The sequence below is a fragment of the Manis pentadactyla genome, chromosome 1, assembly GCF_030020395.1.
Source record: "Manis pentadactyla isolate mManPen7 chromosome 1, mManPen7.hap1, whole genome shotgun sequence".
Lineage (NCBI taxonomy): Eukaryota > Metazoa > Chordata > Mammalia > Pholidota > Manidae > Manis > Manis pentadactyla.
In genome coordinates, this window is record NC_080019.1 from 158,315,326 (window position 1) to 158,341,953 (window position 26,628).

Genomic DNA, 26,628 nt, shown 5'->3' on the forward strand with positions numbered 1-26,628 from the left:
AGGGCTTTTCCTAAACCCAGCAATGTGTACCCCAGAAGTCTCCTCTATATCCTTTCACTCTTCACAGCTTTCTGAAACAGTTGGAAGAAGATGCACCCTTTTTCCAAACAGAGGGGGATTTCAAAGACAAATCCCATTGAGGGAGGCCTTGATGGAAATGTTTTCTGAGCATTTTGTTTTAATTTCGATGAGAATTGGGCAGGCAGTGCTATTGAAAATGCACACTTTACCCAGCACTGACTACCTACTTTGCAGGCCTGATCAATACAAAATCAAAAGATAGGACCTCTATTTTTATAAGCAGGGCAAAAAAGTGACTTTAAAAATTCTAAAATATAAAACATTTCCTTTCTTGTATGGTCTCTTTCCCCACCTGTCAGGTGGCTACTATTTACTGGCTATTTAATGTTGCACTCTGCAGGCGAGTGCAGACCCTCACCCCAATTCCTCCCCACCCACCTGCCTAGGATCCTCTCCTACCAGTGGCAGGCTCAGGATCAAAGCACTTTACCCCCACCCCCTTCAGGGTGCAAAAGCCTATCTCTCCCGTCAGTGGATTCCAAGAGATTGCAATCTCTGCCCTGGGACATGCTGTGTACCTGAACGGGGGTGGGAGAGGCTCGTACCTGCCTAATCACCCAGTGAATGCACTGTGACACAGCCAGCCCTTGCAGGGACGCTGCCACCATGTCCCGCCAGAAGTCACCAAGGAGGTGTGCACATCCAGCCCTCCCCGGGGTCCTGCTGTAGGCAGAGGGCAGCGGTAGTTGGTGCACGGGGATTGGGAGAGGAAGGCCTGGCAGCAGGGGCACCATGGGCTAGGGGACCAGGCACCGAACCCTGATTAGAGGAGGGGGTAGGAGGCCAAGACACCAGAGCCCAGCCCCAAGCCCTCAGCATGTGCACCGCCTTCCTGTCTGACCGCGTTGGCAAAGCTGAAAGCTAAACATTAGAAACTTCAAGAGCAGGGCCCTCCAGAGTGTCCTAACCAGGATGAAGCCAGCGGTGCCCTGACCCTTCCAACCCCCATGCCTGCCCACTGCCCACAGCTGCGAGGTACCAAGTAGTTCTTATTCCCCGCAGTCCTGGCACACTGTCTGGAGCCTTTCATTCAGCCACTGTCCCAAGCTAACCCTGCCTAACTTTCAAGCTCTGACAAATTCTCTCCCTGACACTGCAGATATTTAATAAACAATTTCTTGTACCCTATTGCCCCCACAGCCAGTACACATCCTTTTCTAGTTTAGCAGACCTGTTAGACATTAACATTGTTGACTTTCTTGTCTCTAGTTTTTTCCTTGCCTGTGTTTTACATGTGAACCCCATGGAGAAATTTAGTGTAGGGTGTTGTCCATGAACTGGTTTCAGGTTTGGCAGGGGCTTGCTGCTGAAGGAGAGCCTGTGAATGTGCAAACACATTTTCCAAAGAGTTCACCACTTCATTAATATTATCTCTACAGGAAATACTATTGAAAACTCAGGACTTCGTTTGGGTAGTTTTCTTTCAAATTAATAAAGCTAGGTCACGTTACCTATCAGATGGTAAGTCAAAGCCTTCAAGTCAGCAAGTGCACTTGTCAGAATTACCATGTTGTGGTGAGGATCAGGAATAATTCCCATGAGATAACTTTTTGCATAGGGTTCAAAAGGAATAGAATATACATGTGTTGAGAGGCAAGCACTGTGGCATGTGGTGAAATGCATGTGGCAGGAGCCAGCTTGCCACCTGTAGATTTCTTAACTTCTCAGGGATTTACAGTCTTCATTGGGAAGAAGATTATAATATAGTATGTGCTTCATAAGGTTGCAGGGTTGAGGATTTAAGGACCCATTTCTGTAAAGCCTGTGGCCCAGCATATTGTAGGTGCTCAGCAGCATTCAATCATCAGCCAAAAGGTTGGCGAGAACTTGCTCCCCAGAGTTTGCTGAGCAGCTATGCACCAGCCTGGTGAACAGAATGCCTCAGATGCAAACCTGTGGCAAACCTCTTCTTCATTTTGTTCCTCTTTTTTCATTGAGAGGTGTGCCGGGGGAAAAAATTCTGGGCTGTTAATTTGGAATCAGATGGTGAAAGATCTGGCAACCATGCTAACAATTTGAGGCTTTCTCACAAATGTAGACTAAGCATATAATTTCTCAACTAAACTGGGACAATTTTAAGACAAAGGAGAGCAATATGGATAACTATGCCAGCATAAAAGGTGTAAACCATAACTGCACCTGAGAAATAGGTCAACACCTTAAGCCAGTATGATTTTTTTTTTTTTTCCCTCCTGGAGATTTCTAGTTCAGGGAAATACAGACTTCATTTTGTTGACTGGGAGGCTTCCCCAGTAAACCTACCACCAGACCCTGGGCAGTCAGCTCCTACAACCAGACATCTATTGGCCTGACCATGGGGTACATGAAGAAGGCAACACTCAGCTCTGGCCTTAAGGAACTCACAATTTAGCTGGTGAGAAGCAACACAAATAAAAACAAAGGCAAAAAAACCCCCAAATATAACAAAAATAGGGAATATTTCAAAACAATATAGCCAAATTCTGGCCTGGATGGCATAGCACTTCAAGGATGATCTTTAAGCATCAGAGAGCACTTGGTGTCTGGGGAAAGAAAAATATTTGAGGAAATAATACATGAGTAATTACAAAACTAGGATTTGATTATATTCATATTCGTGTTCCTAAAAGTAAAGGAAATTGTAATGTCTAAATATCATCCTGTATATGTTCTAGATAACACCCTAATTTATCCTTGTATTAGCAGCTGTCTTAATACTTAAGATTCCTTCTCAACAGCAAGCCCTTTGCAATGAATATAGGACAGGGTATACTCTTGTTTTGGCCTATGAGAACAGTGCCATAAACTACTTTGGGGGACTCTTTTAAATATAATTAAGATGGAATTTTTAAAAGTTAGATTTTGGTCTCAGTGCATTGTACAATACATTTGAAAAAATCATGTTTTATATTGAAATATTGTGAATTAATTTCATTATATTTCCAGAAAAAGATAAACTTGGAGACAATTTATCTATTGTAGCTCAGGAAGACCATAAGACATTATAATTGAAACCAATAGAAAAAACACAATTTTTAAAGGATGTTATCTTTATCAAAACATGGTGACATGGTCATCTATTATCAAACAAGGTATTTCTGATGTAAACTCATGGAGAATTGTGTAAATGATGGCATCACATTTATTAGGAAATTCATACCCCCCCGGCAAATTTCTTTAAAAAATCACTTTTGAAGTTTATTTGAGTTCTGCTAAATTTTGCACCTTGGAGAAAAATCAAGTGACTCTGAGATTTCCATTTTTTAAATGAAAAATTTGGATTTTGAGGATTTAAAGCCAAACACTTCCCAAATGGTAAAACTGCTTCCAGAGAAAGAAGAGGAATTCAATGACATTTTGAAAATAATTTTAAACAGGAGAAAAAACATCATAACTGTGAACCATAGCTGTTTCAGACCTCCTGGGTCTCTCCCTTGCCTCTCCATTCATTCATTTATTGTGCTTTTAAATTTATGACAACATTGGAGGTAAAAAGAAATCCAAGATGACTAGGATCCTTAGTTCCAAGAAGTTTTCTACTTGGGTGGAGTGTGGGAAGAGACAAGACATACAAAAATAAAAATAAATAGCAATTTATTAAGAGTGATGGTAACAAAATGCTCAGCCTCTAGGATATACATGAAGATGGACATAGAGGTTGAACATATCTCTTGTCCAGAGGTAGCCTTGCAGAGAGTAGAGAACGGGGAGCTTAACAGATGAGGAGGTGATAACACTTGCAGATAGTAGTGGTGGTGGAAGGAGTAGAAAAGAACAAGTTTTGGGGACACAGTAAGTTCTTAACATATTTTTAATTCATTTAAACCTTAGGTATCCAATGGCTCCTTCTACAATGGCTTTTTTTTTCCTGTTTACTATCTAATGCACATTATTAGAAACAACACGTCAGAAGCTTATAGATTTTCTATTGTAGAAGAACAGATAAAATTCACTAGGTTTTTAGAGGCAGTATAGTATTTCAGAGTCAGTTTTAGGGCCAGACTTCCTGGTTCAAACCCTGGACCTGCAACTTACTAGCTGATTAACTTATGAAAATTTACTTCAGGAGTCTCAGTTTCCTTGTGTAAAAGGGAACTAAGACTACCTACCCCTCATAATTACCAACCCTCACCTGCATTTTGGGACTGGCTTGTATTCACTGCTGGCTGCTATCTTGCTCCTTTCCTCATAGCCCTTTGTTAATTCTCTAAAGATTTGCCAAGGAAGAGAGGGATGGAGCTGGTTTCAATAGCTGACACTTTATCTTTTCCACCCATTAGTTATTCTGCTCCCTTTTCACTATTTTTCAGCTTAATTAATCCCTTATATACTTCCTTCAGTTATTTATTTTTAACCTCTTCTTCCAGCTACTTTTCTTCAAAGAACCCACCACCACCTTCCTTGTGACACTCACTACAATAAATATTCACTTATTTTTGTCATTTAAGTGATATTTATCCTTTAATGTGAAACTCCTGGGGGTAGAACAACACTGAAATTTGTATGAAACCACAAAAGACCCTGCATAGTCACCACAATCTTGAGAAAGAACAACAGAGGGAGACATAATGGTCCCTGGTTTCAAACTATATTATAAAACTGTAATAATCAAAGTAGTATGGTATTGAAATAAAAACAGACTATAGATCAATGGAACAGAATGGAGATTCAAGAAATAAATCTACAAAAATGTGGTCAACTAATTTTATGTTAAGCCAATTACATAAAATTGGAAAAGGACAATAGCTTCAATAAATGGTATTAGGAAAACTCAACAGCCACATACAAGAGAATGAAACATTACCACTATATTACATTAGGCACAAAAATTAACTCAAAATGGATTAAAATACTTGACTATAAGACCTGAAATTATAAAACTCCTAGAAGTAAATATTGGCAATAAAGTTCCTTAACAGATCTAGATGATGATTTTTTTTGGATTTGATACCAATAGTAAAGGCAGCAAAAACAAAAACAGACAAGTGGGCCTACACCAAACTAAAAAGGTTTATACACAGCAAAGGAAACTACTAACAAAAGGAAAAGGCAACCTGCCAATTGGGAGAAAATATCTGCAAACCATCTATGTGATAAGAGGTCAATATTCAAAATATATAAAGAACTAATACAACTCAAAAGTGAAAAAAAACAAGAAACAATAAAACCCTGACAAAAATGGGCAGAGGATCTGAGTAGCTATTTTTTCAAAGAAAACATACAGATGGTCAACAGGCACATGAAAAGGCACTCAACAGCACTAATCATTAGAGAAATGCCAATCAAAGTCAGAATCAAAGTCAGAATGGCCATTATCAACAAGACAAGAAATAACAAGTGGAGAAAAGGGAACTCCTTGTATACTGTTGGCGGAAATGTAAACTGGTGCAGCCACTATGAAAAGCAGTATGGAGGCTCCTCAAAAAATTAGAAATACAACAATTATATTATCCAACAATTCCATTTTTGGATGTTATATGGAGAATATGAAAACGCTAATTGGAAAAGATATACACATCCTCACACTCTCTGCAGCATTATTTACAGCTAAGATGGGAAACAACCTAAGTGTCTTCTGATGGATGAATGGATAAAGAAAACGCAGTATACAGACACACACACACACACAGGAATATTATTTAGCCATAAAAAAACAGTGAAATCTTGCCATTTGCAACAAAATAGATGGACCTTGAGGGCATTATGCCAAGCAAAATAAGTTTGAGAAAGACAAATACCACATGATCTCACTTATATGTAGAATCTACAAGAAAAACAAAACCAAGCTCTAGATACAGAGAACAGATTGGTGGTGCTGAGGAGGGCTGAGGGGGGTAGGGGCGCACCAAATAAGTGACAGTAGTCAGAAGTTACAAACTGCCAGTTGTAAAATAAATGAGTCATAGGGATGTAATGAGCAGCATGGTGACTTGTTAATGCTGTACTGCATATTTGAAAGTTGTTAAGAGAGTGATCTTATAAATATTCTCATCACAAAATTAATTGTTTTGTAATTGTATATGGTGATGGATGTTAACTAGATTTAGATTTATTGTGGTGCTCATTTTCCTGGACAATATCAAATAATCATGTTGTACATCTGAAACTAATTTACAAGTTATACCTCAATTAAAACCAAAAACTTGTAGTAGGTACTCATATAATCTACAGGAATATAAATACATTACATAAGCATACAATTTATATTTATTCATATCTGGATGAATCACTGTAGATAAACTTTACTCAAAAAATTTAATTAATATTCTCTGAAATAAAAGAAAGAAATTTCGGAATAAGAAACTGATTTCGAATTTTGGTCTGGACTTGCTGAGATAAAATTACCACCAGTTATGTAAACAAAACAGTGTTATGCTCTTATTCTGATCTATAGGTAGTAGGACAGGGCAAAAATTTTGCTATGCTCTTGTTGAAAATTCTTTATTAGAGTAAGACAGAGGTTGGGAACATGAAATCTAGAGATGACAAACCCTTTCAGCACTTTGTTTTGAGGATTCATTCTATTCCCCTCTGAATACACAGGCCCATTTGTGAAATTATAAGAGGCACCTGACGACTCTGTGCAGCCAAGGGAGCCCTCCTCAATGATTAAAAGATGGTGGTGACTGTGGAAGAAGGAAGCGTGTGCACCCAGCGAGCTGTGTCACAGTCTTTGATTTTGCTGCTGCTTTTATTTATTAATCTATTTTAGGAGTTATCCTTTCCAAGAAAATGTTTCTTAGGTGTGATAAAGAGATGAGTTTGCTAACTTCTTGTCATTAATGACACCTCTGCTAAAACAATCTACCACCACAATTTTATTGACATTCTATCCCCCTACACCCACCCCAAAACCACCACCACACCAGGTAGAACACAAAACCACAGGACAACGGCTTAGACCAAAGCTTTCAACCCATGCACTAAGCCTTAGAGCTGACCAGACCTTTGGTGGTGACTCAGCCCAGTCATTACTAGCAACAGAGACAGACCCAGCCCAGAAAGCTCAGGCGAGTTATCCCTGACCACTTCACTTGTAACGCAACCGACAACATTTATGAAACACACCTAATCTGTGTCAGGGTGTAGATCTGCCGCCTCAGATGATTTATCCATAAGCTTCATGATGCTCCTGAAAGATTATTCTCTATTTTATATATGAGAGAAATGAAACTAAGAGAAGTTAAATGACTTACCAGGACTACCTCACAGTAAGTAGTTGTGTTGAATTTGAACCTAGATCTGTTAGACTTCTAAGTACACGCGTATTCTTTCCCGACATCATGCGGTCTGTTGGGGTGGAGGCAGATTTTTCCTAGATGGCACATGTTAGCATTCTGGCCCAGGCACTGTGCAGAGCACCTACAGGGCACTAGTATTGTGCCCTCTCTCTCGTCAGCAGTGCAACCAATCCACAGGACCACAGACAAGACAAGATGAGGGAGAGTGGCTGAGAGGCAGCGGCTGAGAGTGAGGAACAGCTTTATTAGAACAGTGAGTGTAAGGGTAGCAGCTGTGAGAACATGAAAGATATTTGCCCTCTTCAACCTCTTCGTAGTCCTAAAACCTGGTTAGAAGGCAAATTCTTTAGACAGAATTCACAGTAGTGACAAATACGTTTTTTCACTTCAAGCTTTTCTTGCAGTAAGGATTCTAAAATAACTCTTCAACTTGCACTGCATAATTGATGGAATGTAATTTTACTTCTTAGGTGACATTGACTAAAGTATTTTAAGATGTCAAGAGAACATCCTGAAGTGTGAGTCTATCAAGATTCGATGTCAAAAATTCTTGTTTTTAACTTTATTGGACATCTGCAAAATTACCAACAGCTGAACATAAAACTAACAAAGCAAGAACTGGATGTGTAAACCAGAAATGAGACCATTCATGATATGGGGAAAAGGGTACTGGAAACTAGCAGTTCTATTAAGTGTGAATCATGCTTTGTCACCCATTGCAGGACCCTCAAGCCATTAACATTAATAGACACATGGGAAAAGACTATTTTTTTCTACTGCTCTAATTAATATACTAAAATCTTAGAAGATTTCACAGAAGTAAAATTTTTTTTTACAGCTATTGAGGCCTACCTCAGTGCCACAAATATTTATTGCCTACCTACTCAATTGGTACAAATAACAAAGTAAGACATAAAACTTCAAGAAATTCAGTTTAATAGTGACCCAAGGTAAACAACCAAACATATTCAGGCTAGACATGGAGAAGAATGTTAAGGTTTTCCTAAGTGAAATGTTGATTAAACCCCATTAGATATATACAATCAAGGCATTGTTATTGACCATAAAACAAACAATATCTTGGATTACCACTGGAGGTTATCAGAGCACCAGTTTAATACAGTGAGAATTTGTCCTGCCTTTCCTAAAATACTACATAAGGGAAAATAAAAAGTTAGTGGGAGAAAATTTTTTATTGTAGACTTTCAGTTAACAAATGAAGAAGGGATGATAAAATTATATTCTCTCTAGAATTTACCTAGAATGTAAAGTTGCTATTTGCACAAGCCCTTTATAAAATTATGGATCTGGCCAGTGATCATCAATAGATGTTAAAACCATTAAGTTAAAAATGATGGTGAATTTTATAATGAAAGGATCACGCTGAAACCCCCTGAACACACCAAAAAGTCTTAGTATCAGTAAGTATGACACCAGCCATTATGTACCTCTTTTTGTGAGTTTGTTCGGAAATACACCGATAAAGTATTATTTCCCCCAAAAAGTACAATCCAAATCTAATATAGCCTCCAAAATCTGAATATGTTTTTACAGGAAATACAGGGGATGGAGAAGCCAGTTCAAAAACAGAAAATAGAACCAACAAATTCAGTATAGAATATGGACCAGGATATATGGCCAATTTGTCTAGGAAACCAATGGCATTTAAAAAGGAAAGAGACAGAGAATAAGAGACTTAAGAGACATAATAACCAAATGTAACATAGACTGTTTGGATCTTGATTCAAAGAAGAAAGAACTTTAAGAACGCATTTTTAAGATCACCAGAGAAATGTAAATACGGACTAGGTATAACATGATATTGTAGAATTATGTCATTAAAATATTTCTTATCTGTTGTTAGAGATGTACACTGATATGTTCACAGACTTAAAAGTATGATATTCAGATATGCTTTAAAATACTCAAGTAAAAAATACAGTGTGTGTGAAGAACACATGGAACAAGGTCAGCTGAACAGACATACATATACAAGTTGCATGATGAGACATGAGGGTCTTTATAATATTTTTTCTCTATACGTTTGAACTTTTCCATAATGAAAGTATTTACAGGATGAAAGAAATAGGAAACAAAGAGAAGGTACTTAGTCCATCTGATTATCCCTCATCATAGAAATAGTGAACGGTTAGTATATTTGTACTAGAAATTTTCTTTAGTTTTCTGCATATACTTTTCATTAGAAATCTAGCTTCCATCGCTGCAAGATTGAATGTCTTTTACCTCCTCTGGAAAGGAAGTTTATAATTCACCAAATACTGGAAAGTATACAGCTTCCAGGCTCTTATTACAGTAAGAGTGAATGTGGTGGGGGAATACTTGCCAATTTTCATATTATGGTTTATATTATCAAAGGTAGTGTTGTTTGGCAAAAATGCCTAATGCTCAAGGTTTTTTGGGTAACAAAGTGTGTTTGCTTTAAAGTGATTATCCTACATGAAATCTAGTCTAGATGTTTAAGTAAAAATGTCATCCTCCTGCCTGAGTTTAAAGTACCACAGAGACATTTCTATGAAGAACAAGGGGCTGCGGGACCAAGCGGACTCATCCTCAACATTGCTGCATATATGCATGAAAGCCAGATCTGACCTGCAGTAGTTCAAGTTACAGGATCAAACACCACAAGTGCATGGAAAGGCTCTTTAGCAATAATCCTAACCATGGAGCAAAATATAAATCTCTTGTAAAACTGTTCAGAAAACCTTTGAAAGTGTTCATTATAGATGATCCCCTTCCTAAAAACGTTATCTTTAAAAAGGGTTTATTTGCACATACATTTCCTGGACAAGATTTGGAGATGCCCATGCTTCAAATTACATTTTAATGTGATTAAAAACATTTTCAAAGAAATGTAAAATTTATAAATATAAAATTTTATAATGTAAAATCTTAAATCTTTTTCTCTGTAATACTTTAAAATATTTAAAATGTACTATGTATTTTCTTTTCTTTTTAAAGGTAGCTTCTCATGAAAAGACACCCAGACAGCTATAGCTGTTATTTTCTACCAGAAGAAAGTAAAGACACAATAGGGAAGAAAATTGATGCAAACCAACAAGCTCTGTTTCAGAGATTTAAGCCAGGCATTTTAGCTTATATTTCCTTATGCAATTAAAGTTATGTGGTCAGGGATTGTAGGTATAATGGTAATGAAGTTGATTATTTCTGCTGTACATGCAGAGTATGTATTACAAATTTTTTTAGGTAACAAATTGTGTTATATAGATTACAACAATTATGAAAGTAATTTGTAATGTTGGCGTTCAGTTTAGCTGAGATGTAGAAGAAAGGGCGCTTGCATGCAGGATTTATATGTCATGCTGTAACTTTTACTTCTCTTCTTCTCATGCCTGAAACCAAACATCTTACCCACTACGGCTTCAGTGTATTTCCCATCTGTTGGAAGAGGGAAGTACTGGTTTGGTGACACGTTGCTGCCGTATCCCAGGAGAAAACCTTCTAGTTTTACATTAGGATTTGGACGCAGAAACTTCAAGAAAACGGAGTCGCCTGTGGTATTGATGTGGACTTTGAGGTCTGGCCTTTTACCTAAAGATGGGAACAAAAAAATAGGTGACTATTACTTCACCTCTTTAGCATTCCAGGGCAAATTTGAGCAAAGGTTAGTTGCTAGAGACGTTGTTATTGGAAAGCATGCTATCTACATAGCTACTCTGTATCCCAACACACCCACCCATAGAGCTACACTACAGGAGATTTTGAAATCAAAGACAGACTTAAAGCATATAAAGTAGTCTAGCACACAAAGTAAAATCTTAGGGCTTTCTGTTTGGTAGTTTATGACTGAGCTGATAGGATTTAAGGCTAGTTTGGCTATGCACAAAGGATCAAAACCTTCATTTTATATATGAGAATATATACCAAGAATGGTGAAAGGATCTGAAATTTCTTATTATTAGTAAATTGAGTTACTGCACTTCGAAAACACCCAGCCTCCTTCCGGCAGCTCTCCAGCTGCACCATCACCCCTACAGTATTTGGTAAATAATAGAGTTGGAAAGGGAAGCAAGTGTTGGGGAAAGGGGGCAATTTAGGAGTAAGTGAAAAGGTATAATAAGGAATTCTGAAAGAGGACAAGGATTGAGGAGAGAAATGATTAGTTTGCAGGGTCAGTGAGATAACCACATGGAGATGCCCAACATTAAGTTGAATATCTAAGTGTGATTCTCAGGAATAGAATACAAATCCATCTGGGTGTTTTTAGTTTCTAACTTACATTGCATGAAATTTCCCAGAGAGACTGTGCAGAGTGAGGAGAGAAACATTAAATTTTCAAGGCATTTTTTTTTTTTTAACCTGTGCAGGCAACAGGGGCAGATAATCCCATTAACCAGAAATCTTGACCAAGCAGTAAAGAACAACACTGTCTTTTGTCTTTGGGGCCAGAGGAGCTGTGAGCGTTCAGACCCCACAGTGTCAGTGTGGCCTCGCTACTCACTGACTGTTGCTTGAGCCTGAATTCCCAGATTTGTAATTATGGATAATGAAAAGCAACATCTAGTTTGTTGGGTTGTTTACAAAGATTAGTGCAAATGGCACTATCTTAAATCTGGCATATAGTAATTGCTCAATAGTTGGTTACTTAATTAAGTCAATCCCTTTAGTCACAATTCAGAAATTCAAAACAGATATGTAAGGATTTTTGTAAATTCATGTCAAACTAATTTGGTAATAAAACTCAATCTGAACTATAATGAGGCCACTTTTTAATTTTTTTGGAATCTCACTATTATTTGTGTGACTATTCACATGTTTAATTGTAGGATTAATAATGTGTTTAATTAAGGGGTACTGGTCAAGACCCCACTGAAGAGGTTACTTAATATATGGTCTAGATAGTCTAGTACATTTCAAAAATCCAAAGTTTTCCAAATCCTAAAACATGTCCATAAGAGTCTTAGGGAAGAGATTGTGGACCTCCATTATTTTCTTTCTTTGTTCCACAAAGGTTTCATGTTTTTAAAATATTTTACCTGTTGGGAAGACTGCATTTACTAATTAAATAATTCACATTCTATTTCTCATTAATCAAATATTTATATTATATAAATACCAGTCAGCACCATTTAACAGGATAGACTTCCCAAAGTCATCACACTAAATTTATTCTATTCCAGTCAAAGTCATCAAGGACCAACTCAATACAGTTACAGAAAAGGGTTTCAGTAGGCCTTTGAAAATATAAAAACAGCCCCTTCTTGGAACCCAGGTTGGGGGAACCACTCTCTTACCTCAGCAGCCAGTACTAATATTTTCAGGTTTGTACAGAGTATTTTGTACTTCTAAAGAGCTTGGTGAAATTTTGGTGAACTTGGTTCTCAGATTGCTATTACTACGCTGTGGCAAAATCAAAACCCAGAGATAATAGGAGGTTTATCCAAAGTCAAAAAGATTCGTCTAGTCTAGCTCATCTAGTCCGGTTCTCTCACAGCATAAATGACTCAGTGAAGGGCAGTCACACCTCTGTCAAAGCTGGATCTCTGTTCTCACTAGGTTGGACTTCCTGCTCTCATTTTGAGACCCCTGTCATTACCCGACAGAGTAAGGAGTGGCCAGCCCCCAGGCCCTGGTGCCCAGGTTGATGCTGACTGCTGCTGTCTTGTCCTAACTACGTTCTGTTTTGATGAGGTACTTTATACTTGAGCTATAACCTAGATTTTATCCAAGTTGATTTTTCCCTTCTTAGTTATGGGCCTATTTTAATCCTAGAGTTACTCCATCCTGTTCAACAGAATGGAAAAGTGTAAGTAAAGCACACATTGTGCTACCTTAGAAGGTTATTAGGTCTCACAATAAATGGAAACCTAGGTCGCCTGTTTCCAACCCCTTGTTGAGAAGAGAGTGAGGAATCTTAGTGTACTTAGGCTGCATTCTTGTTTGACTAAGAGCCAGGATGCACAGTGCCATCACACTTCTGCCTTTAGACCTGACCCAGTGTAGCACATCACTTCTCCCCTGGGAAAGCGGACAGGTTGACTACACCGAAAGAGAGTGAGGCAGGCTGTGGACAGAAGAGCTGACCCTCAAAAGTAGAAGTGATCTCATTTTCTCTGCACAGGAATTTTCATGACTCCAGACCTTTTCCCTTTTGCTAACAGTTTATGTCAAACATTACAAAATACTTCAACATCTTGCAACTTTTTGAATGGATTAGCTGACCTACTTTCTCCAAAAAGTCTAGGAAAAGAGAGAGAAATGCACACAGACAAATCTTACCCCAAAGAGTATCACAAACTTACTCTTTTGAGACTATCAACCCAGTTCCTTATTTGGAGCTAAGAACTCAAATCCTTCTTTATTCTACCACACATTACTTCTTCTCTTACTACTTCTTAACATATCGTATTTCTTTTTGGCCAGTATAATCTGCTCACATTCTGCAGTGTGTACCAGGCTCTGTTCCTATGCTATGCTCAGACCATCACCCTGTACAGATTCCCTCTGTGTTTCCTTTGCCTTCTCTTCACCCCTTTGTTCACTTAGTTTTTACCCATTGACCCTTTCAGTGCTCAGCAAAAAGATTAGGTGATTTCTGCCCCTTCAATCTAAAATTAGATATGCTTGGACAATTTCTCAATATTTCAGGGTATGTCTCTTTTCTGTATTCATAGTATTTTTTTTCCTATAATAATTTTTAATCTCTGATAAATTTATCTTCACCCTTGAGTAATACTGGCTTAATGAATTAGAACACCAGTCATGTAATAGAAGTTATCTTTCAACAGTTAGTATGATGATGTGTGGGGAATAACATAGGGTAGAGATTATACAACACATTACAAGCTTAACTAGGAAACTTTTATAACTAAAATGGTACGTCACCCAGAAAAGCCCAAGAGTACAGAGAAATAAAAATATTGGAAGAACATTTTATTGTATTTTTATATGAGAAATGAAGCAAATGCCAATTAAGAGAGAAGATAAAGAATGTGAACATCTCAGGAAAATAGCACTAAGTATGGCTGAGAAGAAGAAGATCGCATTTTTTAAGAAAGAGGCTTGAAACAATGACAGTTGTTTCTAATCCTATGTTTGCAACACCCTAGGGTACCTAATATTTCAAAAGGACATTGTGAAATTCTAAAAGAAAAAAAAATGTCTTGCAAAGTAAATTAAAATTAATTTCCTTTTAATTGTTAAAAGTAAATACATGCTTTGTAGCATCAAAATCAGTGAAAAAGGTAGTGAGGTTAGAAAATACAACAAAAGGTAGAGCACTGTAAGTTTACAGGACTGTCTGGATCAGCTAAAGTTTCTGTTGGCACATGTGCTGAGGAGACATTTAATGTTGACCCCAGAATTCTGAGTGGCTGTGGTCACTTTCAATAAAGCTGTGCAAAGAAACAGAATCCAAACATATGGTACTTTGCTAAAACAGCTGAACTACCACCACCATCCAGTCACAGATCTCTGATAAAGGAGTTAGTAGGAGGCATCATAAATAAAGTCAGCAAGTCTTTTTCAGCATTATCCCCCAGAACAGACATTCTAAGTTTCAAATGTATTCTATACTTTTCTAAGAATACATTTGCAAATGGAAAACATTCCGATGTCTTTATGGCCACAACAGCTCATTAAAGAGCTATCAAGATGTCACACCTCAAGTTTGTGTATTAAGCAGGGAATTTACTGTCTGACAACATTTCAACAACTTCCAAAAAATCATAGTTGATGCCATAGTTTGCAAACCATAATTTTAATATAGGACTTGGCAATAATCAAACATTTGCTTTACTTCTTAGAGAATCAAAAAGGGATCCCGTAACACAGGCATGGTGCTCGAATAACTCCCTATCCTGGTATCATGGTCTAACAAAAGGTGTTAGAAGGAAAAAGAAAAACACATGGAGTTTAAATAATTTTCCTGTGAGAGACACACAGTGAAAGGAGTGGCCAAAAGCAATTAGCATCTTGAGTTGTTCCTGATCCATAAATAGAAATGTGTAGTCTGTAAATGATAGTATGGCTTTAGAAAGTTTCCAAAGCAGAAAAAACATGGCAGTTTCAGTTAAATATTTTAAGGAGAATGAAGATTAAATGTGTCTACTAAATAATATTAGGCACTTAGAAAAACTACTTTTACCGCAGCTGTAATGGCAAGATGCTTGTATGACCTTCCATCAGAATGAGAGTCTATGCAAGGTGGTTACTGGAGATCAGGCAAGTCACAGCCCAGTCTGCAGAGGCATGGTGGCAGGCCAGACCAAGTAGGTAGAAAGAATTAAACAGCTTTGGTGGTGGTGGTGGTGGTGGGTATATGCAGAATTGTAATTAAAAGCATTCAGAGTAGATACTACACAGATCCTTTTTAAATTTCAATATATTATATCCCAACTATCAGTCCCATATATGCCATAGTATCCTGGCTCTGTGGATCTCCAAAATGAATTCTTTCTCAAAATCTCACATGTTCTCTATCACTCTCTTCCCAACTCCTTAGGAACAGAACTTTACCAAGGCCCAACAGAATATTTGAGGTTGCAAAGAGCGAGTGTGCAGTAAATATGTAGCAGTCCTACAGCATGTCTTCCAGAAATTGAGATGCCACAGACAGTTGTTTAGGTTGTACATTGAAAAACTCTAAATGGCATAATTCAAGCCTTCTTTTATTTTTGGTTCTATACAGCAGCCACATTCACAAAGACCATGCAATAATAATTACTACTTACAAAAACAGGTGATTTGATAAGGATAACCAACTTGCAGTTCTCTAACCTCTCTCTTCCCATAGGCCTCAATCTGCTCCTGCCCACTCCACCCTTCTTCATATCCTTGATTTCTGGTTTCCCTGCTTTTTGATTCTGCCATCCTGGTATTGAGGAATATGAGTACTGGGATGTCTCAGGTGTAAGGACAGTGGCTCAGCTACAAACACTTTGGACATTGTGTTCCCTAGTTCAGAAATGAAATACTTCACCAAATATATGCAACTCAGATGATGAATCAGCCATCTAAATGAGAACAATAGAGGAAAGGAGACTGGGCATTCAGGAAATGGTGAATTAACAGCACACAGCTATAGAGGTGAACAAGAGGTGAACACAAGAGGTGTGTGCATGTGTTTTAACACCAATCTGAAAACCTAAGAGAAAAATCCCATTGGAAATAATTTAGATATGTATCTAAAGCAAGGTATTTTTATAAATCTTTAGAAAAATGTCATTTAAGAAAAGTGCAGGAACCTAAGTGTCCATCAGTAGATAAATGGATAAAGAAGATGTGGTACATATACACAATGGAATACCATTCAGCCATAAGAAGAAAACAAATTCTAACATTTGCAACAACATGGATGGAGCTAGAGGGTATTATGCTCAGTGAAATAAGCCAGGTGGAGGAGGACGGGTACCAAATGATTCCACTCATCTGTGAAGTATAACAATGAAGCAAAAAGTGAAGGAACAAAACAGCAGCAGACTCACAGACTCTAACTAAGAAGGGACTGTTGGTTACCAAAGGGAAAGTAGGTGGGATGGCAGGGGGAAGGGAGCGAGAAGGGGATTAAGGTGTAATATGATTAGCACACATAATGTAGAGGGGCACAGGGAAGGCAGTATAGCACAAAGAAGACAAGTAGTGACTCTATAGCATCTTACTATGCTGAAGGGCAGTAACTGTAATGGGGTGTGTGGTGGGAACTTGATAATATGGGTGAATGTAGTAACCACAATGTTGCTCATGTGAAACCTTAATAAGATTATATATCAATGATACCTTAATAAAGAAAATATCAAATACCAAAAAAAAAAAAAGAAAAGAAAAGTGCAGGAAAAAAATTGAGTAAAAGTTGCATAAGCTCCATGAACAGCTACCAGAGTCTGGGAATGGGGGCCTTTAAAGAAACACAGAACTTGACTTTATACATACATGATCAGTGTTAGCACGCAGCTCAAACCCTGACACCCCATGCTCTCTGCTCCAGGGCAAGCGGGGCAGCATGCTTTCTCCAGGGCTGTGGGGTGCACGGGCCGGCTGGGCGCATTGTTCCCACAAGCAGCATGTGCTGCGTTCAGGAAATAAAACGTCCCTGCTCACTTGGAGAGCTCCCCTCATTAAGCCACATCCAAACCACTCCCACTGAGCCATAACCCCAGGAGTCAACGAGTTAACTCTTTATTAGGATATTATGATCACCAAATACCCAGATGAAGGTTTCACATGAGCAACATTGTGGTTTTACATTCCCCATTATTACCAAGTCCCTATAACCCACCCCATTACAGTCACTGTCCATCAGCATAGTAAGATGCTATAGAGTCACTACTTGTCTTCCCTGTGCTCTACTGCCTTCCCCGTGCCCCCCCCCCCAAATTATGTGTGCTAATCGTAGTCCCTCTCAATCCCCTTCTCCCTCCCCACCCCTCCTCTTTGGTAGCCTCTAGTCCCTTCTTGGAGTCTGTGAGTCTGCTGCTGTTTTGTTCCTTCAGTTTTGGTTGGTTGTTGTACTCCACAAATTGTTTGGTACTTGTCTTTCTATGTCTGGACAGCCTCTCATTCTTAAGGAGAAATCTTATGCTGAGACATACACAGCTCTGACTTGCACACACTCCCTTGATCTAATTCGCCTACAACTAGTCTTTAAAGTCTGGAGCATGTTGTTGGTGGGGTGGGTGGGAGGCGGCACCCACATGCAGTCAACAACCATATACTTGCTATAAGGGGAACAGTGATGTGGTTAATTTCAAACAACGATAAAATTTAAATAAAACCTGAATCTGCTTTGGGAAATACATACCGTTATTGACTTTGCATTTTATCCATTCATTCACTACTAGGTGCTAAGCATTAGTGATACCAATTCAAATTGGTAAGCATTTGTGATCTGTCTGATTACAAAGATTGTGCATTCCAGGAAATTAGGCAGATGAATTAGTCAGCTATTTAGCACTGCACATATTTTAGTGCAGAAGAAGTATTTAGCTCAATACAGTACAGCTTGATTAGTACAATGTGGCTATAGTAGAAGGGCTCTAATTGGAATGGCAAGGGGAAATAAAAGATGTACAAAGAAAATATGCCTTTAGTTTTGTTAAACTAATCACAAAAATGGTTTTTATTCCAGGATGATATGTCAAATTCAAGTGGGGAAGAAGACCTCAAAGTGTATTTTGTAATACTTTTTCTGTACCGCTTAAGACAACTGATACATTCTTAAATACATGTAAGAGATAAAGAAATTAAGCAGGCTAAGGGATTTTAAAAAACTAATTTCCCTTTTTTTTCTCTGATTAATTTTCATGAAAATCCTGGAGTTGATGTGCTTACATTCTCTTCCTGCTTGAGGTAAGGAGTGACACCAATAGGTATTCCTAATAGCAGGTGGGACAGGCTCTATGTCAGGGTCCTTTAAGTGTGGTCCCCTAATTAGAGCACCAGTATCACCTGGGAACTTGTTCTAAGTACAAAGTCTCAGATTCCCCTACCCAGACCTCCTGAATGAGAAACTCGGGGGGGTAGAGGCAGCCTGCTGTATTTTAGTAAGTCAGGTAATCCTGATGCATACTCAAGTTTCAGAACCATTACCCTTTGCAAATTCAGTGCATCAAAAATAAAATTAGTGGGCCCAATGTCTTTTGAAAGAGACTTATGGAAATGCAGTACAATACAGAGAAAAAAGGCCCTCACCCACAACCCTGTTAAATTTCCTGTATGAGAATTTTATATTTGTCTGTGAACAAACCCAGTGAATTAAGGTTTTCTAGAATTATAATTTCTGGAGACACACATGGTAAAATGTTTTCAAATGTTTGGGAAATTTCTCTGACTTCTTGCATCAGTTAAGTGTCTTTAAATCTAACTATTTAGAGACTTGAAAATGAGTCAACATTGTACAAAAATCAAACATACAGAAAAGTTGAAAGAATTGTTCAGTGCACATTCACATAGTCACCACCGAGTCAATCATTAATATTTAACTATCCTTGTTTTTATCACCTTTATCCATCTCTCTACCTCTCTATCCACTCACTAATTCATACTTTTTAATGAATTTCTAAGCTGCACTTCAGGATTCTTCACTCCTAAACACTCTAGAATGCATATCATTAACTACAATTCAATATTTATTTTTATTTTTCCTTTGAGATAAATTTACATATGATGAAATACATAAATCTTTTCCAAAAGCCATATATGTATGTAATTCAAATCTATACCAAGATTTAGAATATTACCACCAATCTAGAAAGTTTCTGCATGCCCCTTCTCAGTCTATTCCCACCCCATCCTCCCCAAAACAACTACTATTGTTGTTTTTAATACCATAGATTACTTTTGCTTGTTCTAGAGTTCAATTAAATAGAATCATACAATATGTACTCTGAGGCTTCCTACATAAAATTTTGGAGATTTATCAGTTTTGTTGCATGCATCAGTAATCTTTTGTGTTATTTTCACTGAATAATATTTAGGTAATTATTAAAACCAACATTTTAATATCTTCCAGTGTCTTCACAAAGTAAGAACCTCTCTTGTTTAACTAATTTTTTAAATGGTTATATTGTAAGAAAATTTTCTCTGTGAAAAAAGAAATTTATATATATACATATATTTTTTTTCCAGATATTTACATTATTCTATTTACCAGGAAAATTAAACTACCAACCCTCCTTTTTATATTTGACACTTGTTTAGGAGACTTAACTGAGTGTTTAATGATAAATGCAGACAAAGCAAATGATTTCAACTTCATTAGAAGGCTAAGCATTAGTCCCTCACACTCAAGGTGTGTGATGTATTTCTTTCTCAGTCCCAGCTAATGGGACACCAGTTGCAAGTGAGCTTCTTTGGACAACAAAGCAATTTTTTCCTCTTATGACACATGTTTAAAGTTATCCACTTTCTTAAGACTAAGAGTGATTTTCACTAAGAATAAAGTGGATAAGTTTAAGCATGTGTCATAGGGGGGAAAAAACTGCTTGTCCTGATAATATTGGGTATCAAAAAACAGAAAAGCTATCATTTGGATTAATATTATTCTAGTTGGTCTCCTTTTTCTTCCTCTTGATAATTCCAACTTGGGCACACAGTAAAGTTCCATTAACCAAGTAGAAGTCGAATTTAATCAAAACGCTTTTTACAGGCTAAAGCAGAAAATGCACAACTTCCATTAGCACTGTAATAAATCCTGCACATGTGCACATGAGATTAAAAATTAATCTCAAATTAAAAATACTCTCGGTAAAAATGAAAATTTTGGCATCATGTAAAAAACCACCAAACAGTAACAAATCTTTCCTAAATAAATCTGGCTTTTGTTTTTTTTTTTGTAAAGTCTCAAATAAAAACATGAGATGGAACCGGAACAAATGGTTTCATTTGCCATCACTGTTCAGACATTTGCAGTCTTCATGAATTGTTCATAATTTGTTCAGTTAATAAATACCCAGTGCTAAGGGTATACAGCTCCTTATTTTGAGATTTCATGGCATCAAAAGCTTTCCCTGGGCTAGAGGAAAACGATTAAACCATCATAAGAGTGTTACCAGGTGTCCTGTTGTACTAAGGCAGACTGGGCCATGAAGCTTAGGAGGCTCTAGGAAGGGTCACTCGTTAGCCACCACATACTGGATATTTCAATTTATTATGTTGTGGAAGAAACAGAGGGGTTGCACCACCCATTTTGCCTTTTACTGTGGTTGACCTGGGTCACCTGTGCTCTTGAAGACTTATTTTTCTCCTTTGTTCAAGGAACCGGAGAATCCCAAATCATTCTCAATCTCATATTTGAGGATATTTCTAATACCTCATCTAGACGAAATACTATCTTCTAATTAAAATTCAGGAAAATAAATCAGAAAATGAATTTGTTTATAGAAACACTATCCTGATAATTTCCAATTTTTATTTTTCACAGGACTCCCAAATTGCACCTGAAATATGAAAAAGAAAGCAAATATTTTCATAGGCCTGTGGAAAGGATGTGTGACTGTCACATCTAACTTTTAGCAGCTTGTGAAATATAATCACACATCATAAAATTCATCGATTAAGTATACAGTTCAATAATTTCAGCAAACTTCTAGAGTTCACTAAATCCACCACAATCCAGTTTGAGAGCATTTTTATCATTCAAAAACAATCCCCTGTACCTTTTTGTCATCAATTCTCCTACCCTTACCACCAAGCAACCATGGGTCTGCTTTTTGCTTTTCTTATAATTTAATAATAAATGGACTCATATAACATATAATCTTTTATGTCTGGCCTCTTTCACTTAGCATAATGCTTATAAGATTGGTCCATCATGTGGTAGCACTAGTTTGTTCCCTTGGATTGCTGGACAGCATTTCATTGTATGGGTCATATTTTGTTTATCCTCAGCTAATGGATGTTTTGGTTTATTATTATGAATAATGTTACAAGTCTTTGTGTGGACATATGCTTTTATTATCCTTGGGTAAATACCTATGTGAAAAATAGTTGAGTAATATGGTAACTTTATGTTTAAGAAACTGTTGAAGTTTTACATTTATATATTAATTTTTAAGACTATGAAATATTATTCTTGTTGAGAACACCAGATTGTGAACATCTAGAAAATGAGCTCAATTGTTTTATACAATATGTTTTATAAAATATGCTATGTAATAAAAACAATAAACCCTGAGATTTTCCTTAGTCATTAATGAAGACAACTTTTCTTGTTACAATAATTATTTAATATACAATAACTCCAGTTTAATCCAGAATGCAAGATAAGGTTTTTGCAAAACAGGACAATGATCACTGTAATTCTTAGCCATGTGAATATAATACAGGATAAACTGCTGAGTTGTTTTCTCAATCTCCAATCATTTTAGGTCTAAGAATAGTTCAGCCCACAGTAATTATGTAGTTGTTCATGGGAGGACTAGCCACTTCTGGAGAATGAATATCATTATAATTTATACATAAAATGAAAGTGAAATTTGATATAAAATTTGTTCTTATGGACCAAATGACTTAGCTATTTATTTACAGAGTCAGAAGAACCCAACTATCAACAGTGACTTGGGATTTATTGCTATTTTGATAATATTTATTATTGTTTCTTCTCAAATCAATTAAAATTCAAAATGAATTAAAACATTTTCAATGTTTAGAATGTTTTTCAATAATAAAATACTGAAATTTCTGATCATGAATGTATCTCATATGTGTAAAATCTCATTATTAACTTCTGATGGTTTGTGATTACTGTAGCATTTAAAGTTCTCTGGTGAGAAAAAGAAAGCCAAAATGGCTTGGTATCATTGCGTACTGGACTGACATTATTAAAATTTTCCAGGCTGCATGGGAAGTCAAGATTAAGACTAAGTACACAAAATAAAATTTTGCAACATTTATAAAATGTTGGCAAAATCTAACTGAAGGATTTGGAGGAAAAAAGTCTTGATTTAAAATTGCAAAAAGAAGAAGGAAAGGTTTCCGCATAACTCTTTTTTTATGTCACCAAAGGTGTTTTTACTTTTCCTTGTATTTAGACCTTAGGACTGTCATGAGTTGCCCCCACTGCATATCAAGTTCTAAATTAGGAAATAAGAAATAAGATTGTCCTTTGAGGATTTCAAGTACTATTCACAGAAGACTTCCCTTTAGACAACAAAAATGTGAATAATTCAATTCCCACTGGTCACACCATTCCTCAGCATGGGATGAATCACTACATGTTGTAAGGGAGGTAGAGAGGAAAAGGCCAGGAGATGTAACAATAAGGGACTGAAGTAAATCGAAGTTGGGATAGTCAACTGTTTGGTAGCAGAAGCTGTGAAGCTGAGAAGAAAAGGATGAAGATAGGACAAGGCAGCTTATTGGTAGCAGGAAACATACACAAGGGAATACCAGAGTAAAAATCCAAGGTTCCACTGACAACGTGCCCAGACCTTCCCGAGCTCCACAACCACTGTTACCTGAGGAGGCCACAAACCTAAAGGATGGGTAGGAATTAGCCAAAATGTCAGTGTGCATATGGGCTAAGGACAGAGTGCAGGAACAGCATTCTCGGGCAGCTGGAATAATATGACCAGAGGCGTTGAGGGAAGGACTAATTTGTGCATTTAGAAACCCTAACGGAGGTCAGTTGTGGCTGGGACGCCATGGGGTGAGGGGTGTGCAGTGAAGCTTCAGAGAGCAAGAGGGGCCCCTGCAAGCCACGTTAAGAGATCTATCATTGTGTTAAAAGCAAACCTAAATTATTTTCCCCCACTCACCTACACACACACACACACACACACACACACACACACACACACACACACACTGTTGAGAAATGAATACAAAATTTAAATCTTATACAGTTAACAGAATATATCTACATGGTAGAAGTTCTGCCTCACATGCCCGTAGCAACAAACGACTCAAGTAAAACGCTCAGAGCAAGATTTGGTTTGAGTCGGAAAAAACACGCTGTTTTTTAATTTAAAAAAAAAAAAGGATATTTTACAAATAATTATAATTTAGATGGAATTCAGTCAATACAGGTTCCTCCTGCACACATCAGATGTGTTATTAAAATCAACTGTTATCTCAAGCGACTCAGCCAGCTTTGTTTGTGAAACAAGGAAACAAAGACTTACTTCTCTCAAAAAACAATAAATTATTATTAATTCCATTCTTTAGCCAAAAACTAAATGAAAACAAAGCCATTGGCTCTGATTCCACGGGCAGGGACAGCCTGAGAATTATGCTGCTTACATTACTGTAATTCTGTCTTCCCCAAATTGCTTCTTTATCGCACTGTCCAGTCCACGCTGGTAGCAGTTTCCTGTTCTTCTTCCGAGCACCTTTTTATCTCCCTTCACACCCCACCCCAATAATAATCCCTGCATTGACTTATAAACAAAATTCATACACATAATATCCATTTACTACAATTAAAAATTGGAGTTGCAAAAGAGATAAGATTTTATTTAAAATCTACCCATTACCTAATATGCAGAGAGGTCTTCTACAACAACTTTTTGTTTTTAATGTCCTTCCAGGTATTTTTTCCTGCGTATGATATACTTGATAGTTTACAAAAATTTTTTTATCCTAAATATTGTTTTATAACTTGCACTTTAACAAATATACCTCTGTATCCTCATTTTTAAAGATGACACATATTTAAAATTAATTCATAGGGATCTTTCTTTGATAGTACTTAAATTGACCCCATATCACCTGAGTAAGTTAGCAGAGCTTAATAATCATGTCAATAATTTCACAATTGAATTTATTTTGGTGGAACTTTGGTTTCATTTTATTTTATTTTTATTAAGGTATTATTGATATACACTCCTATGAACGTTTCACATGAGAAAACAATGTGGTTACTACATTTACCCATATTATCAAGTCCCCACCCATACCCCAATACAGTCACTGTTCATCATTGTACTAAGAAGCCACAGGTTCACTATTTGCCTTCTCTGTGCTACCCTGTTTTTCCCATGATACCCCAAACCATGTGTACTAAACATAATACCCCTCCATCCCTTCTCCCTTCCTCTCCACTCGCCCTCCCACACCCCTCCCCTTTGGTGACCACTAGTTCCTTCTTGGAGTCTGTGAGTCTGCTGCTATTTTGTTCCTTCAGTTTTGCTTCATTGTTATAGTCCACAAATAAGGGAAATCATTTGGCATTTGTCTTTCTCCACCTGGCTTATTTCACTGAGCATAATATCCTCCAGCTTCATCCACGTTGTTGCAAATGGTAGGATTTGTTTCTTTCTTATGACTGAATAGTATTCCATTGTGTATATGTACCACCTCTTCTTTATCCATTCATCTACTGATGGACACTTAGGTTGCTTCCATATCTTGGCTATTGTAAAAAAGTGCTGCGATAAACATAGGGGTGCATATGTCTTTTTGAATCTGAGAAGTTGTATTCTTTGGGTAAATTCCTAGGAGTGGGATTCTCGGGTCAAATGGTATTTCTATTTTTAGTTTTTTGAGGAACCTCCATATTGCTTTCCACAATGGTTGAACTAGCTTACATTCCCACCAGCAGTGTAGGAGGGTTCCTCTTTCTCTGCATCCTCACCAGCATTTGTTGTTCTTAGTCTTTTCGATGTTGGCCATCCTTACTGGTGTGAGGCGATATCTCATTGTGGTTTTAATTTGCATTTTCCCTGATGATTAGTGATGTGGAGCATCTTCTCATGTGTCTGTTGGCCATCTGAATGTCTTCTTTGGAGAAATGTCTCTTCATATCCTCTGCCCATTTTTTAATCGGGTTATTTGCTTTTTGGGTGTTGAGGCATGTAAGTCCTTTATATATTTTGGATGTTAACCCCTTGTCAGATATGTCATTTACAAATTTTTTCTCCCATACTGTAGGATGCCTTTTTTGGTATTCATTTTAGAGATGAGGAGTTGATCTTATAAAGTTTGTGTAATTAATTTGTGCCTAGTTTTTATCACATTTGAGATGTCATATTGAATTCACATAACAATACAATTAACAACTAGATAAAACACTTTGTATTATTCTTGAGATTATTGCTAACATTTTTGGCTTTATGGGTGCTAATATTTCCATGTCCTTGAAATTCTTTGCCTGGTCCTACAAGGAGTGATGCTTTAGGGAGGGGGGACTGCACTGTGGGAAGACGTGGGGAAACCTGTGTTCAAATCCCAAGTTAAATCCACAATTGCCCTTGTTATATGAATAATTAACTTAATGTTTGAATGTTCACATTTCATTAATCCTATAAAATAGGATTAATCATACACAGCTGCCCTCTCAGAGCTGCCAGTAAGATTAAGTGAAAGAATTTGTGAAAAGCAATTTCTAAACTATACAACCCAGTGATAGTGGTTATTCATATGACCTTATTCAGGGTTCTTTTCAACTTGGATATACTTTTAATTCTTTAAGTTCCTTACATTTCATCCAAATGTCCTTTATATAAATACATAGTTTACATGTGATTGTATGCTATACAAGGACACCATCCCTGGCACAGAGAGGATATTAAATAAATATTTTTGAATGAGTAAGCAAACACATATAATACTTTTCTTTAATGCTAAATATTGTGCCTGTAAGGAATTAATGTTAATGAACAAATGAGTTTCAAAGAAAGTGTACTCTGTTGGGGAATATAGACTTGTAAGAATTATTACTCAATACACAATATGTTTTACATAGAGAAGCCACAAGCTGAGGTAATTCAGAGGAACACTAATTAGAATAGATGGTCCAAGAATGGCATCATAGAAGAAGTGACATCTGATCTGGGTCTTGAATGTCAAGGAGGATTTGTCCAAAGAACAGGTAGATGGGAAGTTCAGACTGGGAAAAAGTAAAAAATGAGTA

The 26,628-nt window shown here is 37.1% G+C and overlaps 1 protein-coding gene across 30 annotated transcripts in view; it reads right to left on the reverse strand.

The window, feature by feature from the left end:
- Positions 1–26,628, reverse strand: part of ABI3BP (ABI family member 3 binding protein) — a 253,192-nt gene that overhangs the window by 181,064 nt on the left and 45,500 nt on the right. For all 30 annotated transcript variants that reach the window (XM_057502161.1, XM_036916479.2, XM_036916473.2 and 27 more), the window contains exon 2: positions 10,692–10,871. In XM_057502161.1, coding sequence (XP_057358144.1) covers positions 10,692–10,871 — 180 coding nt within the window. The remainder of the gene's footprint in view (positions 1–10,691; positions 10,872–26,628) is intronic.